This window comes from Macadamia integrifolia, chromosome 13 (assembly GCF_013358625.1).
Source record: "Macadamia integrifolia cultivar HAES 741 chromosome 13, SCU_Mint_v3, whole genome shotgun sequence".
NCBI lineage: Eukaryota > Viridiplantae > Streptophyta > Magnoliopsida > Proteales > Proteaceae > Macadamia > Macadamia integrifolia.
Genome location: NC_056569.1, coordinates 10,058,477 through 10,074,052, shown reverse-complemented (window position 1 = coordinate 10,074,052; position 15,576 = coordinate 10,058,477). Strand labels below are relative to the sequence as shown.

Sequence of the window (15,576 nt, the reverse complement as noted above, 5' to 3'; positions counted from 1 at the left end):
ATATATGTATGTATATATATATATATATATATATATATAAAAGAACCCGCTCTTACCCAATCAAGAAGGTAAATGAAGTCCTCTTTTGGCCTATATTTTGTATTGTTCATCCCACTGGCAATCTCTAGCGCAACCACTCCAAAGCTGTAAACGTCTGCTTTGTCCGTCAAGTAACCCCTCATTGCATATTCAGGTGCCATATATCCTCTACAAAATTAAAATTTCATGGTAATAACATATTTAGTATCATCATAGCATAAGTTACACTAATGGCCGGCTACAATGCTAGAAATTATGTCGTTGCAACATTAGCAAATCAGTGAGCGAGCCTGTGGCGTAACGGTTAAGTTGCACTATTCCAATATTACAACATGTCAGTCACAAGTTTGAAACTTGGCAATAGCCTCTCCTACGAAGCAGGGGGTAAGGCTGCCGACATTTGCCTCTCCCAAACCCTGAAGTAGCGAGAGCCTTGTGCACTGGATTGCTCTTTTTTTCAACATTAGCAAATCAAACCATCAATATGGAAAATGAGAACCTTAACAAGTTGCTGATTACATTTTGTTGTAGTAGTCTACCAATATAAGTTGTAAGGGGTACATGTCACGTACACATGTGGCAATATGTCTTGTCCTCGTGGGTTATATCTAGTTAGTCTAATAGATAAATTTTGTTTCCTATTTCTTATCTAATCTAGTTTACTTCTGTATCTAGGATATGAAGCTTCTAGCTTGCCTATTGGTTGTAACTTGCTATTATATATAGGAAATAGGTGCGCATGGGCACTCTTTTACTTCCTCTATCATCTTCCTCTTCTCTTCTTTGTCTTTCTCTTTTACTTTGTAGCTCTGCTGGTTTATTGGCCCGAGATTGTCACATGGTATCAGAGCACTAATAAACCAGCAGAGTTATTCTTTTACTGGTTTGATTGTGTTCTCAAGTTCTACCTTTGGTTACTGGTTGTAGCAGCCCATGCTGCCTATCTACATATTGCCCCAATTCTATGAAGAGATGAAGATAAATTTGGGCCTATTTTCAAGTTGTGCTACATTTAAAAATGTTTATTATCTATAAAATTTCCAAGCAATTAGGAAGACTGGTTTAACAGGGTGAACTGGGCTGGGGAGCCTAACCCCTTCCCTGGTCTGCAACTTGACCCGAACTTAATCTCTTAATCGGACCGGTTTAATATAGGAACAAACTTAAAAAAATAAATGATGTGGGTTGCAGAAACTTTTAGTGGGAGAAAAGAAATCACTTATATAAAAGCAAAAAAGAAGTGAGAAAGAAAGAAACCACTCACATAGTTCCAGCTATTCGGGTGCTGATATGGGTGTTCTCCTCTTCATCAAGTTTAGCCAAACCAAAGTCCGAAATCTTAGCATTAAAATCCTTATCTAGCAGCACATTAGTTGCCTTTATGTCTCTATGGACGATTTTCAGCCTTGATTCTTCATGAAGATATGCTAAACCTTTTGCTATCCCCAAGCAAATCTTATGCCTTGTTGGCCAGTCTAAGTTCATTCTTTGATCTTCACGACCTAAATGTGTACCACAACTTATTATTATTCGGACATTAATTGTAGTGTAAACCATATATAAACAGTGTCAGTGAATATCATTCTCTTATTATCAAAGGTAAACATCATACAACAGATGAAAGTTCAAGATTTACCGAATAGTGCACGAGCTAAGCTATTATTTTCCATATATTCATAAATCAATAATAGCTGGTTTCCTTCAATGCAACATCCATAAAGCTTCACGAGATTTGGGTGTTGCAAAGCAGAGATCATGCCTATTTCATTTACAAATTCACGGTTCCCTTGCTTGGACTTCGAGGAGAGCTGCTTGACAGCAATAACCGTACCATCTAATAGTGTACCCTAAGATAACACAAGTAAAATTTGAATCAATATTTCACTGAAACATAACAATATGGAAGTGGAGACAAATGTTTTTCATCTACTTTTCTATGACCCTCCCTTTAAATTTACCTCCCCACCCCTTGCCCACACTTTTCTTTTACATTTTACCTTTACCCTTTTCCTATGGAAGAGGAAGACTAAAGCAAATTGAAAAGATAAAACCACACACTGCTTCCAAATCAATTCAAAGGCTCAACCCACAAAATAAGAAACAGATTGATGGTGATAAATGAGAAGGATGAGAGGAAGCTATGAATCCAGACTTACCTTATAAACAGGCCCAAACCCACCTTCACCTATCTTATTTGCAGCATCAAAATTCCCAGTTGCAGCTGCAATCTGTCTCAAACTGAAGTGACCTGTTTGTAGCTCTAGGGATTTAAATTCAGCAAAATTAGTAATAGTACTTGCACAAATGAGATGTAATGATAAACAATCCAGTCAAAGATGTGTCATGCGGCACATATAAACATTATGCATAGATACTGCTTTTTGTAATACTAAGCATATATGTTGGTGAGAATCTGTTAACCAAGATATGGTATGTGTGATGCCGGGGAACAATGATTGAAACCCACCCCCCCCCCAAAAAAAAAAAATTACAGAATATACATGTGAAGTAAAAATACTCAAAAATTCAATCTAGCCTACTTTTTCCTATTTCATGTGTCCAAGACCTTGATTTTGGTACTATCATTAGGAGACCGTCTCCTTAGTGGTCATTCATCAAGTTTGAAGTTCCTATGCTGACAATGAGAGGGGGGGGTGAATCAAGGTCTATAAAAATTCTCCTTGATTTCTCTCAACACCGTTCCTGTCGCTCACTTGGTCTTCACAACAATGATAGTACTCCCGAACATATGCAATAGTAACCTCACTATAATGATCACAGATCTGTTAGCCCTAGCATAATCTCCGCTACATTGACAGTGTCCACTCCCGGCACTGTCTTCACATCCGGCACAAGCTCAAACACACAAATACATATAGTCATGTGCACATTAACCTCACAACCACAAAGCAGCTAGAACTTTCAAACTATGCACACCCACCCTGCAAACATCGACAGCACTCCAAAATCCACAGATACAAAAGCATACAACCACACAACACAAGATGTATGTGGTTTAGCAATGTGCCTACTCCATGGGGTAATACCCAAGCTGGGTTTGATATTGTACGCAATACTCTACACACTTTTGATTATTGCAACGGTCCAGAGATGCAACTCCTACTCCAACCCTTGTAATACAAAGGCAAGGTGTCCAACCCAGGTTTTCACAGTTGCAACTGTGAGGGTGATACAACACCCAATTTAGATAGTCAAAGACTGTCAAGGAGCTACAGCCCTATAGGTGTCCAGTCCCAACTGAAACACCCCCAATTACAAACACTGTGGGCATATATAAATGCCCCAAATAACAAGCTCAATGATAAATGTAACCCCCCAACCACCCCCCCCCCCCCCCAAAAAAAAAAAAATACACAACAGGTGCTCACATAGGCATTTGCATAGTCATCTAGCCTACTGTGACACACATACAAAATGGACATTTACAAAATGTGGATTATCTCTCACTGACTAATCCCAACTGAGGAAACTTAAGTGTAATCCCCTAGGATATCCACTGACATCCTCAACTGGCCCCGTTAGTGGGAAACACTTATATCTTCAAGCACATGAGCAATTGAGCACACTGGGAACCCCTGCCTCTCTTTTACATTTTTTCTTGCAAAAACCTCCTTAAATCTTCTATAGAGCTCACCACACATTCTTCAATCTTCAATGAAGCTTCTAAGAACCCAAGGATGGTGGTTGAAGAAGAATCAATACACTTTGACACATTGTTACAAGCCTCCATTAGATTTTTCCTCAAAAAATCAGGCCTGTTGGCTGGCTTTGCTGGACTGGCATGCTGAGATGCACCCAAAGTGGCCCTGCCCCTGCCACCTTAATACCTTTCTGCCACATGTCATGCCACGTCAACAGTTTATGTAATATACCAAATCACCATTGCTGCCATTCCATTTAACCAGTAATGCTGCTGTGTGCAGCCATGCACCTATGTGTGCTCAATGTTGTGTTCGTCAGCCATAACACCATGGCCCCATGGTACCATGCCGCTGCACCTACCACCTCATCTGACTTTGACACATCACCATGCATCTTCGCAATACATCATCATGCCATCATACATCCATGCATCATAAATACATCTTCATCATGCATCAATATGCATGCACCTTATGCCACCTCATATGCATGCTACTGGCCACACCATCATGCATTGACCACCTCATCATTGCCATATCAATAGGTGGGGGCTCACACATTAATTCTCATACATCAAAACACCTCCAAATGTAAGATGCACTTCTTTGGGACATTTTGTCGAACATTTAGGCCTCAGAAACTGACTGTAATGAACTGATTGTATCTTCCTCATCCGGAATCAGATTGATACAATTCAAGTTACATTGGGAAGATCTCAATGATTTACACATCACCAGTACAACTATCCTGCCAATTATGCCAATTGGCCTGCCCAACTTTGCCCTGAAGTTGACTCATCTGCTAAGTCAGTCTGACCTATCCGGTACTGCCCAGTACTTCCTAGTCACATTACTGTTTAACCTTTCCAGTACTGCCAAAATTTCTGTGTACCACTGCCAGGACTGCCATATCACTATACTGCCTCTGTCAGCTCTGACCACATCACTGCCAGGACTGCCATTGCCATACATGTCTGCCCCTGTACTGATTTATCTGTACACACTTGCACTGCTATTGTACTCTATATTGTACCATCTCAGTCATTACACTGTGTTGATGCTGACTGCACTGCCATGTCACTGACTTGTGTGAGTGTGTTGATTCTCACTATTTTGACAACAGTGACAACACAACAACTATCGTATCCCCAACAAAGTTAACTTGTCCACATTGTTTTTTAGCCATATGGGATCACTGAGCCCTATAAACCAACTGTTGAATAGGTAGTACTCTCCACATATTAGCCACATCAAATTTGGGGTCCCATCTCAACCATATAATCCACCATTTGATGGAGGGTCGGTAGAGAAAGGGAAGAAATTCCTAAGAGAACTTAGAATTGCAGGGGAGAAGAGAAGATATTGCACATGGGAGAAGGGGGGGGGGGGAAGGAGGTCACACGGCCTAGTCTTGCACCATATCCTAGCACCAAAACATTCAATTCAATTCATTCACAAAGATCTGTCTAAGAAATTGGGTTACAAGTCGCTTTATAATAAACTGAAATTAAAACTTACCTAATTAAAATCTAAAACTGAAATAGCAACTTTTAATTACTTTCTTAGGTCTAACTAATAAAATTAGAAAAGAAATTAAACTCAAATTGGAAACTCCCTACTTGAATAACAACTACCCAAAATAAAAGATTACATATCTTCCCAAATAAAATAACTTAATACTTCTTAAATAAAGTAAATTCTAAAATATCCTATTGATCCCAAAACTCCAATCAAACCCAGTTCGTCTCGGTTGAGATTGCTCGAAGGGTCATCAACACGTCCATGAGTTTTAAACAATGATAACAATAAAAACTTACGAGTGGGGTTGAATTGATCTTGTCTGTATTGCGAATAAAATCCAAGACGTGAAGTTGTGGAGGTGCATTCAAGTCCGAAAAATCATGGGGAAGAACGAACTCGTGATGGTGAACAACTGACACTACATTGATGTCATTCATTACTTGATCCAAAACTTTCTCACTTTCCGTTGTCATCACATGTTCCACAATAGGACGGTCTTCCACTTGTGTTGATGCATTTGGTTTGTCTTGTGGTTGTACTGGGGGTATAACTTTCTTTGACTCAACCAATCCATGAAGATTAAATTTTTTACGCATGTGGTAAGCCTGGAGGGTGCACACATTGTTGTCACAATCAAAGATGTCATCTCGTTGTTCCAACCAACATCGTCCCAATTTAATGATGCGTTGAGGAAAGTCAAACACTTCACAAAAAACACTATCATAATAATGAGAAAAAGAATTCAACGCATACATCATTCTCTGACTAAAAAATTATCTGATTGGTCTTTGACAACATATCCACCACAGATCGTGAGATGAAATTGTCATATTGTCTCTCATCAACCAATAAATGAGAAAGTTTTCCATTTGACAGTTGCACTGTAAATTTGAACACAAAAGATTCCATGACCAGATTTTTGGAAGCACTTTAGGCACACTATGGCAAGAGAACACTTAAGGTAAGGCTGAATGGCAAAACAGTAAATATATGGTGGTTTGAAAGGGGATGGCAGATTTGTAATATCTGATGTTCAATTATAAACCCAAAGAAATTGTAACGTATAAGGGGCAGGGGTAAAATTGAAACTAGGAAAGAAAATAGGATAGAAGGGGATAAAAGAAAATGGGAGGGGGTAGTATGGAAAATAAACAAAAAGTAATTAAAGGGAGAGACAAAAGGAATCGTGGGGTGGGTTTTACTTTGTACTGACAGATCCAAGAGAAAGAGAGATGGGTCTCCTTCTTTGAGTTGGCTACTGTTGCTTCAAAGAAGGAATAGCGAGACTAGAGTCGTGGACTGACGAGAGAGTGTAGGTTGTGGATTGCGACCATCGATAATGGATGTTTGACGCGAAGGAGAAGAAAATCTTTGCGATGGCGTTGTCAAAAGGGAGTGGACTGCGGCGATGTTCTGGAACAAGTATACGAACTCTTTTTTTTTGGATTTGCAGTTTGTATCTCTTGCTCTCTCTTCTCTTTCTTCTCTACTCACGCACTCTTTTTTTTTTTTTCTTTGACTTGACGGGGAACCCTAGGAGAGGTTCAATCACTATCACTGCCAAGGGTGAAGGAGTTGAGAGGGAAGGGGTTGTATGTGGGAGACAAAGGTGAGGGTTTGCTGTTGAATCGAAAAGGAAAATTGGGGGGTGCCTATAGAAATCGCAAGCATGGGTTTTTTTTTTCAACTATTGGGATGAGTCAACAAAAAAGTAATGGAAGGAGTATAAGGAAGAAAGAAGATGGGAGAGAGGGAATGGGGATTCTTCGGCTCTGATACCACTTGATGGAAGGCCGGTAGAGAAAGGGAAGAAATCCCTGAGAGAACTCAGAGCTGCAGGGGAGAAGAGAAGATATCGCACAAGGGGTAAGGTTCGAAACTCGCTGAAATCTCAGATATTTCTGTATTCTTTTTACTGAGACGAAATGGCATACGAAATATACAAGTACAAAAATTGTCATATTTTGGTCATCTCGGTCACATTTCGGTCATTTTAGTCTTTTCATTTCGAAATTTCGCTCATTTCGGCAAAAACAAATCACTATTTCGTCAAAATTTTGACCATCTTGGTCATTTCGTTTCGTTGATTTCGGCCACTTCAGCCATTAGCCCCCCAAAATGGCTAGCGAAAAATATAGGGAAATGTACACCATTTCGACGAAATTCGGTATTTCAGTGGTTTTGAAACTACCGAAACACCGGAAAAAAAACCGAGTGCTTGAACCTTGACAAGGGGGGGAGGAGGTCACATGACCTAGTCTTGCACCATACCCTGGCACTAAAACATTCAATTCAATTCATTCTCAAAAATCTGTCTAAGAAATTGGGTTACAAGTCACTTTATACTAAACTGAAATTAAAACTTACTAATTAAAATCTAAAACTGAAATAGCAACTACTAATTACTTCCTCAGGTCTAACTAATAAAATTGGAAATGAAATAAAACTCATATTGGTAACTCCCTGCTTGACTAACAACAACCCAAAATAAAATTACATATCTTTCCAAATAAAATAACTCAATATTTCCTAAATAAAGTAAATCCTAAAATATCCTACTGATCCCGAAAATCCAATCGGACCTAGTTCTTCTCGGTTGAGATTGCCCGAAGGGTCAACTCGGTTCAACCTCAATTCTACATCACCATTTTTTTATCTTTGGAATTCAAGGTTAAAACTCTTTTAGCAAGGTTAAGTCTTCAACCTTACATTCAAAAGTAGGTTGGGCTGGAAATTAATAGATAACCCAAAAAAGATATATGATGGTTAGGAGTTAGGACCGTTAAGAGAATTTTCCTTCTGTATAGGGTAAATGACATTTTCCTTGATTATAAAAGGTTTAGTTTGTTATATGTACAAAAAAATTTGAGACAAAAATTTGAGACAGTGGAGTGTGGACATGATTGATAAAGTTGTAGGCAATTTAAGTACATGTTTAGGTCTATAGGGGAGATTTCTATTAGGGTGTTTGCACTTTTATATCAAATTCTTGTTAGATTTGGGGGTAGATGTTTCATTTGACCCCAGTGTGGGACATCACACCAACAGGTGTGGGACACGGCTTAGTATACAGGGGGCCTATTTGGTGTGGGAAGATGGTGAATGTCAATGTGGGTCCACTGATCAGAAAGGGAGAGGCCATGGATTTTGGGAAGGAATCCCCAGACTGACATTGTGGAAGGCTTTTTTTCCTTAAATTTAGGACGCACTTTCCATATTTACAATTAAAAGTCATTTAATTAGTACTGAAAAGTTTTGCCATAGATAAGCAGGTAGGTAACCTTTATTTAACTATGTTATGATCAGTTAATGTCAGCCTCAGCCTTTAAACTCAGTAAGTTAAAATGTTAAAGATATGTCAACCGGGGATTTAGTTGTGGTCTACAAACATGACCAAGACCACAGGTGAATGCCTCTGATCTTATCCCTTGAATCAATTCTGTTATATCTTTCATTGAGTTGCATGTTTACATCCATTTCGAAAATCTTACTCCATATAAACCTGTATACTTTGTTCTCACAATCAATAACGCTTGTTTTCACCCTAAAACTACTCCAAAACCTGTATACTTTGTTCTCACAATCAATAACGCTTGTTTTCACCCTAAAACTACTCCAAAATAAACTACTTTTATTTCCTTGTTTGACTAAGACTGAAAACCCAATATTTTCTATTTTATACCTTTTCCGTAGTTCCACAACCTCCTCCCTGTCCAACATCTAACATATTTATTTTTCTAACCTTAAATAATTACCAGGATTTCTATTTAAAATGATATAATCATATAAACCAGCATGCAACGATTTCTAGGAAAGCTGAGACGATGCATCATGCTACAAACAGTGGTTTTTGTTCTACTTGTCTCACCTTTATCATCGAGATCCTTCCCTCCAAAGCAACCTTTCACCCAAAGGATTACTGAAACTAATGCTATGAGAATGAATGAAGCAGCAACAATACCAACAATAACTCCAACAGATAGCCCAGTGTTCGTGTCAAAGTCTGCATAACAAGCAAGTTACAGTATCATGATGAGGAGTAAGAATAATGAGAAAATGGAAAAGTGGGCAGACAACTTACTTGGCGTTACTGAAATAGCCGATATTAGGGGACCATATACTCCTCTACTGGGAATTGCATTAGTCCCTTTTCCTGACCAGTAGAGGTGGATCTCCAAAGTATTTCCACTGACGATAACATTGTTAAATTCCTTAATGATGATCCTACCAACCCCTTTAGCTTCCTCTGCAATATTAAAATTCTTCAAACACATTTCTCCCTGCAAGAAACCTAAACAATGTCAAGAAAATTGTGTTTCAAGCGGGGGGGAAAAAAAAATCAATGTTCTTCAGAAAGTAGGTGGAGATTTAACCAGATGATTCATTAAAAAAAAAAGAAAAAAAGAGAACCAGAGACTAGTTTCCTAAGGAAAATTAGTTGGGAACAATGAAATGGTATGATTAAAAGAATACCGATGATAACAATCTGGCATTCACTCACTTGAATTAACACATCAAATATGCGCCTACCAAGGCTGCTGTACGTCTGATCTTCTGTAAATGTTATTTCAGCAAAGTGGAGCCGCACTGTATAACTACCGCTTTGTAAGCAGAGACCATAATATCTTAGTGAGACTGGTGCACTGCGAGCTGTCATATATATGGATGGATCAGTCATCTTCAACACTGATGTGTTTGTGGTCGAGTACTGAGGATTGTTTCTATCCAAAAAGGTTCCTGTAGTGCTAGAAGCCCATCTGTCAGCAGGATAGAAGTATGATGCACCATCCACCATAGGTGCTGAATCATCTGCATACTCCTCCCCATCAAATTTCATCAACAGGCCTCCGCAATTGATAAACAACGAATGGTCTGCATGTGTAATTGGAAATTTGGAATCAAGGTAATGTGTTCATATATGATCACTTCCTGTGACCGCTCGTAAATCTTTAATAAAGTTTCTAATGTTTTCTTATCTCAAAAAGTAAGGAGATTCTACACTTACATTGAGGTTTCCCAGAGCAAGGGAGGTCCTTCTTCAAGCACCAACCAATTCTGCAAAAAGTTTCTGCATATGAATTCATTTTCTTCATATGCATCATTAATCGAGAAAAATAAATATTCCATGGAACAACAAACTTACGAGTTGTCTTCTGAAGATGAATAACTTGCAATTGTGTTCCTGTTAAGAAATCAGCAAACAAATTTTCATAAAGGAAATAAGAAAATCATCTACCATTTAAATCCAAAAGAGTTAATACAGGGAACTGAATATACACAGCATTTTGTTGTGCACAGCTGGGTTGTGAGGCGTATCCAGTAAAATTGTTGTAGGATAAATCACTGCAAGACAAACCAGTATCATACTATCATGTCATATACTGCATTTCTTGATGAAAATATGATAAGCCAAGACACATAGAGTGGTCGCCATAAATATCTCAAGTATGGAATTTATCGCAAAGATAAGTCACATGTAGGTGAAAAAAATCCTATGAACCATGACTCAGCTTTTGATGAGTAGAAATACTCACATTTTTATGTTGCCTTTTGAAAATAACCAATCTGATACTTCTCCAGTCAGAAAATTGTTAGAGAGAAACCTATGCCCATAAACAATATAATGCCTACTGTGAGATTGAAGAAGTCATCATGATATTATAAGAGGAATCATTTACAAGAAAAGTTGAAATAGACGGCCCTGTCCTGTGCACAGAGACCTGTGACTATGCCCGTGAGAAAGTGCAATAAAGTGCTAATCATAGGCAACCACAAATAATGGGATAAAGCTTCTTTATTCGGTTTTATAAATGAACAACTAGTAATCACATGTGAATAAAGTAAAATAATGACATTTAAAAGGAAAATAAAGATATATATATTACATACAAGAATTGCAGATATTTTTTTACATACAGGAATTGCAGATACGCCGAACTCCCAAAATCTGGAATTTGACCAGTCAACCTGTTAAAGCTCAGGTCTCTACAAAGGAGGAAAAAAAAAATCCCATGAGAACATAACTAGGAAAGATTGTCTTCATACTGTAATTAATGATGGGCTTGTACAACAACAACAACAACAAACTCAGCCTTATCCCAACTTAATGGGGTGGGCCACATGGATCCGTGCATAACCCCCAAAAAAAAAGAAGATGAAGAAATGAAAATAAAAGGAAAGAAGCCAACACCAGCAAGTTAGGAAAAATCTCAGCTAAATGGGGTCGGCTACATGGACCTTTGCCCTCCAATCAGCTCTATCTAAGGTCATACTTGTAGAACATTCCAATCAATATAGAATTAACTTTAGTAATTCAAGGCCACGAAGACATTTACTCAATATATCCATGAAGATTCTAGATTTGAAAATAATTAATTAATGGAATTACTGCTGGTAGTCAAACTGCCTTTGTACCCAAATCTGCAGCTAATGGAATCCTATAGTCATCGGATTAATCAAGCATTAGTTTAGTGTCAAAACCTTCAAGTTAGATTGACAACTATGAGATCAAGTTTCTCAACCACATGATGATAACATATAGGAAAGGCAAAGTAAATCAACCAAATAGAAAATAAATAGCTACCTTCAGAATATGCAAAAGATAAGATGCTGTTACAATATCAGAACCAGAACCCAGAAATCACAAAAGAAAGGAGAGAGAAGAAGAGGTGGGAGAAACTGCCCAGTGAGAATTGCAGAGCAGAATCATGAGAGTAATTTTCTCTCCCCACTGCCTGCCTTTTCTTCATATCCCAAGCATATTCACAACAGGAAACTAGTTGGAAACTAAGACTAAGAGAATCTAGTCTAACAAGGAAATAGAACTAAAATAAAGAGAAATTTACATCCCCCTCCCCTGTAGTATGTTGATTTTTACTAAAATACTCACACCGTTAAGTTTATACGTTAAGTTAGACTAATATTTCGATAATACCCAGTTTACCCTTCAATATTGTTAAAATACGATTTCACCCTTCCAACCACAAAACCATAATATACTTGGAGGCTTCCCACTTCAACCCACCCCGACCCCTCTATCTTCTCCGCATCTCTATATTCTCCGGCGGAAGGCAAACGGTGAACTTAGGCTACCGACACAAAACTCCAGCAAAGTTTGAGTGATAATCGATGCTAACTGGTTAACTTCGAGCGTCAAAACCAGTTAGCATCTTCTTCACCGTCGCCTTCATCATCGCCTGATCACTACCTCACCTTTGCCGGAATAGTGACTACCTCTTTCACAATACTCAGGTTTTCACTACCCTAAATCTTTTCTTTTCAATTTGGGGGAAAATGGTTTTATGAAACTCTAGGGGTAAATTAAGTATTTGATTTGTGGTTGAATTACAAAGCTAAAATCGTCTTTTACAATTCAAAACTAACACCACAATAACAATGTCATCTGACAGGGGAGGATTATGCCATTTCTAAGAACACAGGGAAGGGGGATGTAATAAGAGCAAAGTACAGAGGATGGGGATGTAAATTGCTCTAAATAACAGAAAAGTAAAGAGAATAAATCCACACGATAGGGACACTCCCCTATCGTATAAGCCTTCAATATTGTACCCCCACGGTAGTGGGGGTCCATTCTTTAACACTCCCCCTCAGCCTGGAGCATACATATCTCTCATGCCTAGCTTGGTATAGTTCTTCTGGAAAGCAGGACCAAACAGATGCTTGGTAAAAACATCACCAAGGTGATTATCAAAGGACAAAAATGGAGTAACAATCAGCTTCTTCATGACAACACTTCTTGCAAAATGACAATCAATTTCGATGTGCTTGGTTCTCTCATGAGACAAGGGATTGCTTGCAATGTAGATGGTTTCCTGGTTATCACAAAACATCTTCATGGGACAAGTCATCAGAAATCCCAATTTTTGAAGTAAATATTTCAATCACATCAACATAGAGGTAGTATGATTCATAAATCGATATTCAGCCTCAACACTGGATCTAGCGATTGTTATTTGCTTCTTGCTCCACCAAGTAACTAGCTTGCCACCGACAAATGTACAATATCATGTGGTTGATCTTCTGTCATTACAAACGCCAGCCCAGTCAGCATTAGAGAATCCTACCAAACCAACACTTTGATGAGGACGATAAATGAGCCCCTTCCCTAAAGCTTCATTCAAATATCTCAATATACGAAAAACAGAATCCTAATAAGCCTTCTTTGTTGACTGCATGAGCTGACTGATAGCACCAACAACAAATGATATATCCAATCGAGTGATAGTCAGATAAATAAGCTTCCCTACTAGCCTTTTACACCAGTGCTTGTCTTCAAGGGCTTTACCAACACTAGTCCCAAACTTCTGATGTGGATACATCGAACGATCAACTTATTTGGAGGAAAGCATACCAATCACATAAGAGTTCAAACACATATTTTCTCTATGATAAATCAATTATTTTCTTACTTCGTAGGACTTCAATGCCAAGAAAAAATCTTAGGGCACCCAAGTCTTTCATTTGAAAATGTTGATTAAGGTAAGAGTTCACTTCTACAATCCCAAGTGTATTATCTCCAAATATAATAATGTCATCTACATACACAACTAATACAACCACCTTAGAGCCCTAACATTGTACAAACAAAGTGGTCAAAGAAGCACTGTGAAAACCTATAGCGAGTAACAATAGAGGTGAATTTTTCGAACCAGGTTCGAGGCGACTGTTTTAATCCATAGATCCATAGATGGCCTTTCGTAGCTTGCAAACTTTGTCAGAACTCTCCCCTTGAGCAATATACCTGGGAGTTCACTCCATATAAACCTCCACCTAGAGATCACCATAGAGGAAAGCATTTTTATGTCCATCTAATACAAGGGCAACTCTAAATTCACAGCTAAAGAACTAGTACACGAACAGAATTGAGACGAACAACTAGGGAAAAAGTTTCAAAGTACTGGACATCATATGTTTGAGTATACCCCTTAGCTACCAAACAGGCCTTAAGACGTTCACGAAACCATCAGGATTGTGTTTGATTGTGTACACTGAGCGTTGTATTTGATAGTGTACACCAAGCGACAACGCACAAGACCCTTACCCAAAGGAAAATCCATTAGAATCCATGTCTTTCAAGACAACAAGACATCCATTTCAGTTTCCATAGCCATTTTCCAGCCAGGGTGAGAGAAAGCTTCATGATTAGTCTTTGGAATAGATTAATGACAATAAACAAGCAAATCATGGAACAGTGATGGAAGACAAGATAGAGACACATAATAAGATTTTGTGTCCAAGACCGAGTACCTTTTTGAAGTACAACAGGTAGGTCAGTTGGAGACTTAGGACTTGGATCAGATTGCATGATGGGCTGTAGGAATCGGAGCAAAAGTTGATGGCATAGCATTCTTGGGCCACTAATACACCTATAGCGGAGGAGATAAATGAGTAACAGATAGGAATAGGTGGGACACAATCATGATGGTCAGAGATGGTGGAGATGGAATAGGAAGTGGGTAATAAGATGTATTTTCAAAACAAGTAACATCAGCACTAACAAATTGGCAATGGATAACATGATCAAAGCACTTATACCCTTTCTAAGTTCTAGAATAACCAAGAAAAATACATCTAATCTCCTTGGGAGATAACTCATCAATATGAGGATGTAAAATATTAACAAAACAAAGACCACCAAATTCCTGCAGCGGAATAGTAAACAAGGGAGGATAGAGAAATAAATGGAAAAGAGAGATTGGTTATCTAGAACAAAAGAGGGCATCAGTGAATTAAAAAACCGGCAATAAGAAAAACATCGCATAGAAAAGGAATGGGACATTCATATGAATCATAAGAGACCTAGCAACTTCCAACCAGTGTCTATTTTTACGTTGGGCCACACCATTTTGTTGCAGGGTAAAAGAATAGCTAGTTTGATGAATCATCCTAGTAGTCAAGCAAAAATTAGAAATTTCTCACTGAGAATATTCAAGGCATTATCATACCTGAAAGTTTCAATAGAATTATCAAACCGAGTTTTTATTTCATGCTAAAAAGCTTCAAAACCATCAATAAACCAGAAACAATCTTTCAACAAATAAACCCAAGTCAATCGAGAGTGATCATCCACAAAGGTAACAAAATAAAAAGATCATAATCTATTACTAACACGACAGCGATCTCAAATATCAGAATGAATTAAGGAAAATAAAGACGGACACCTAGACACACTATGAGGGGGAAACAATGACCGTTGATGTTTCCCAAGTTCACAGACTTCACACTCTAGGCAAGGGACAAATTTGCAACTTGGAACCATTAGATGAAGCCTGGACAAAGATAGATGACCTAGACAAAGATGCCATTGAAGAGAGAAGTTCCACCCGTAGTTGTA

General features: G+C 38.3%; 1 protein-coding gene across 2 annotated transcripts in view; it reads right to left on the bottom strand.

Annotated features, from left to right (window-relative positions):
- The window catches only part of LOC122060150 (probable LRR receptor-like serine/threonine-protein kinase At1g53440), a 37,395-nt gene that overhangs the window by 630 nt on the left and 21,189 nt on the right, over positions 1 to 15,576 (bottom strand). For both annotated transcript variants that reach the window (XM_042623335.1, XM_042623336.1), the window contains 12 exons: positions 11,139 to 11,207; positions 10,757 to 10,825; positions 10,500 to 10,565; positions 10,366 to 10,404; positions 10,228 to 10,277; positions 9,724 to 10,094; positions 9,304 to 9,502; positions 9,091 to 9,225; positions 2,196 to 2,299; positions 1,676 to 1,886; positions 1,304 to 1,541; positions 57 to 207 (listed from right to left, as the gene is read on the bottom strand). In XM_042623335.1, the coding sequence (XP_042479269.1) occupies positions 57 to 207; positions 1,304 to 1,541; positions 1,676 to 1,886; positions 2,196 to 2,299; positions 9,091 to 9,225; positions 9,304 to 9,502; positions 9,724 to 10,094; positions 10,228 to 10,277; positions 10,366 to 10,404; positions 10,500 to 10,565; positions 10,757 to 10,825; positions 11,139 to 11,207 (1,702 nt within the window). The remainder of the gene's footprint in view (positions 1 to 56; positions 208 to 1,303; positions 1,542 to 1,675; positions 1,887 to 2,195; positions 2,300 to 9,090; positions 9,226 to 9,303; positions 9,503 to 9,723; positions 10,095 to 10,227; positions 10,278 to 10,365; positions 10,405 to 10,499; positions 10,566 to 10,756; positions 10,826 to 11,138; positions 11,208 to 15,576) is intronic.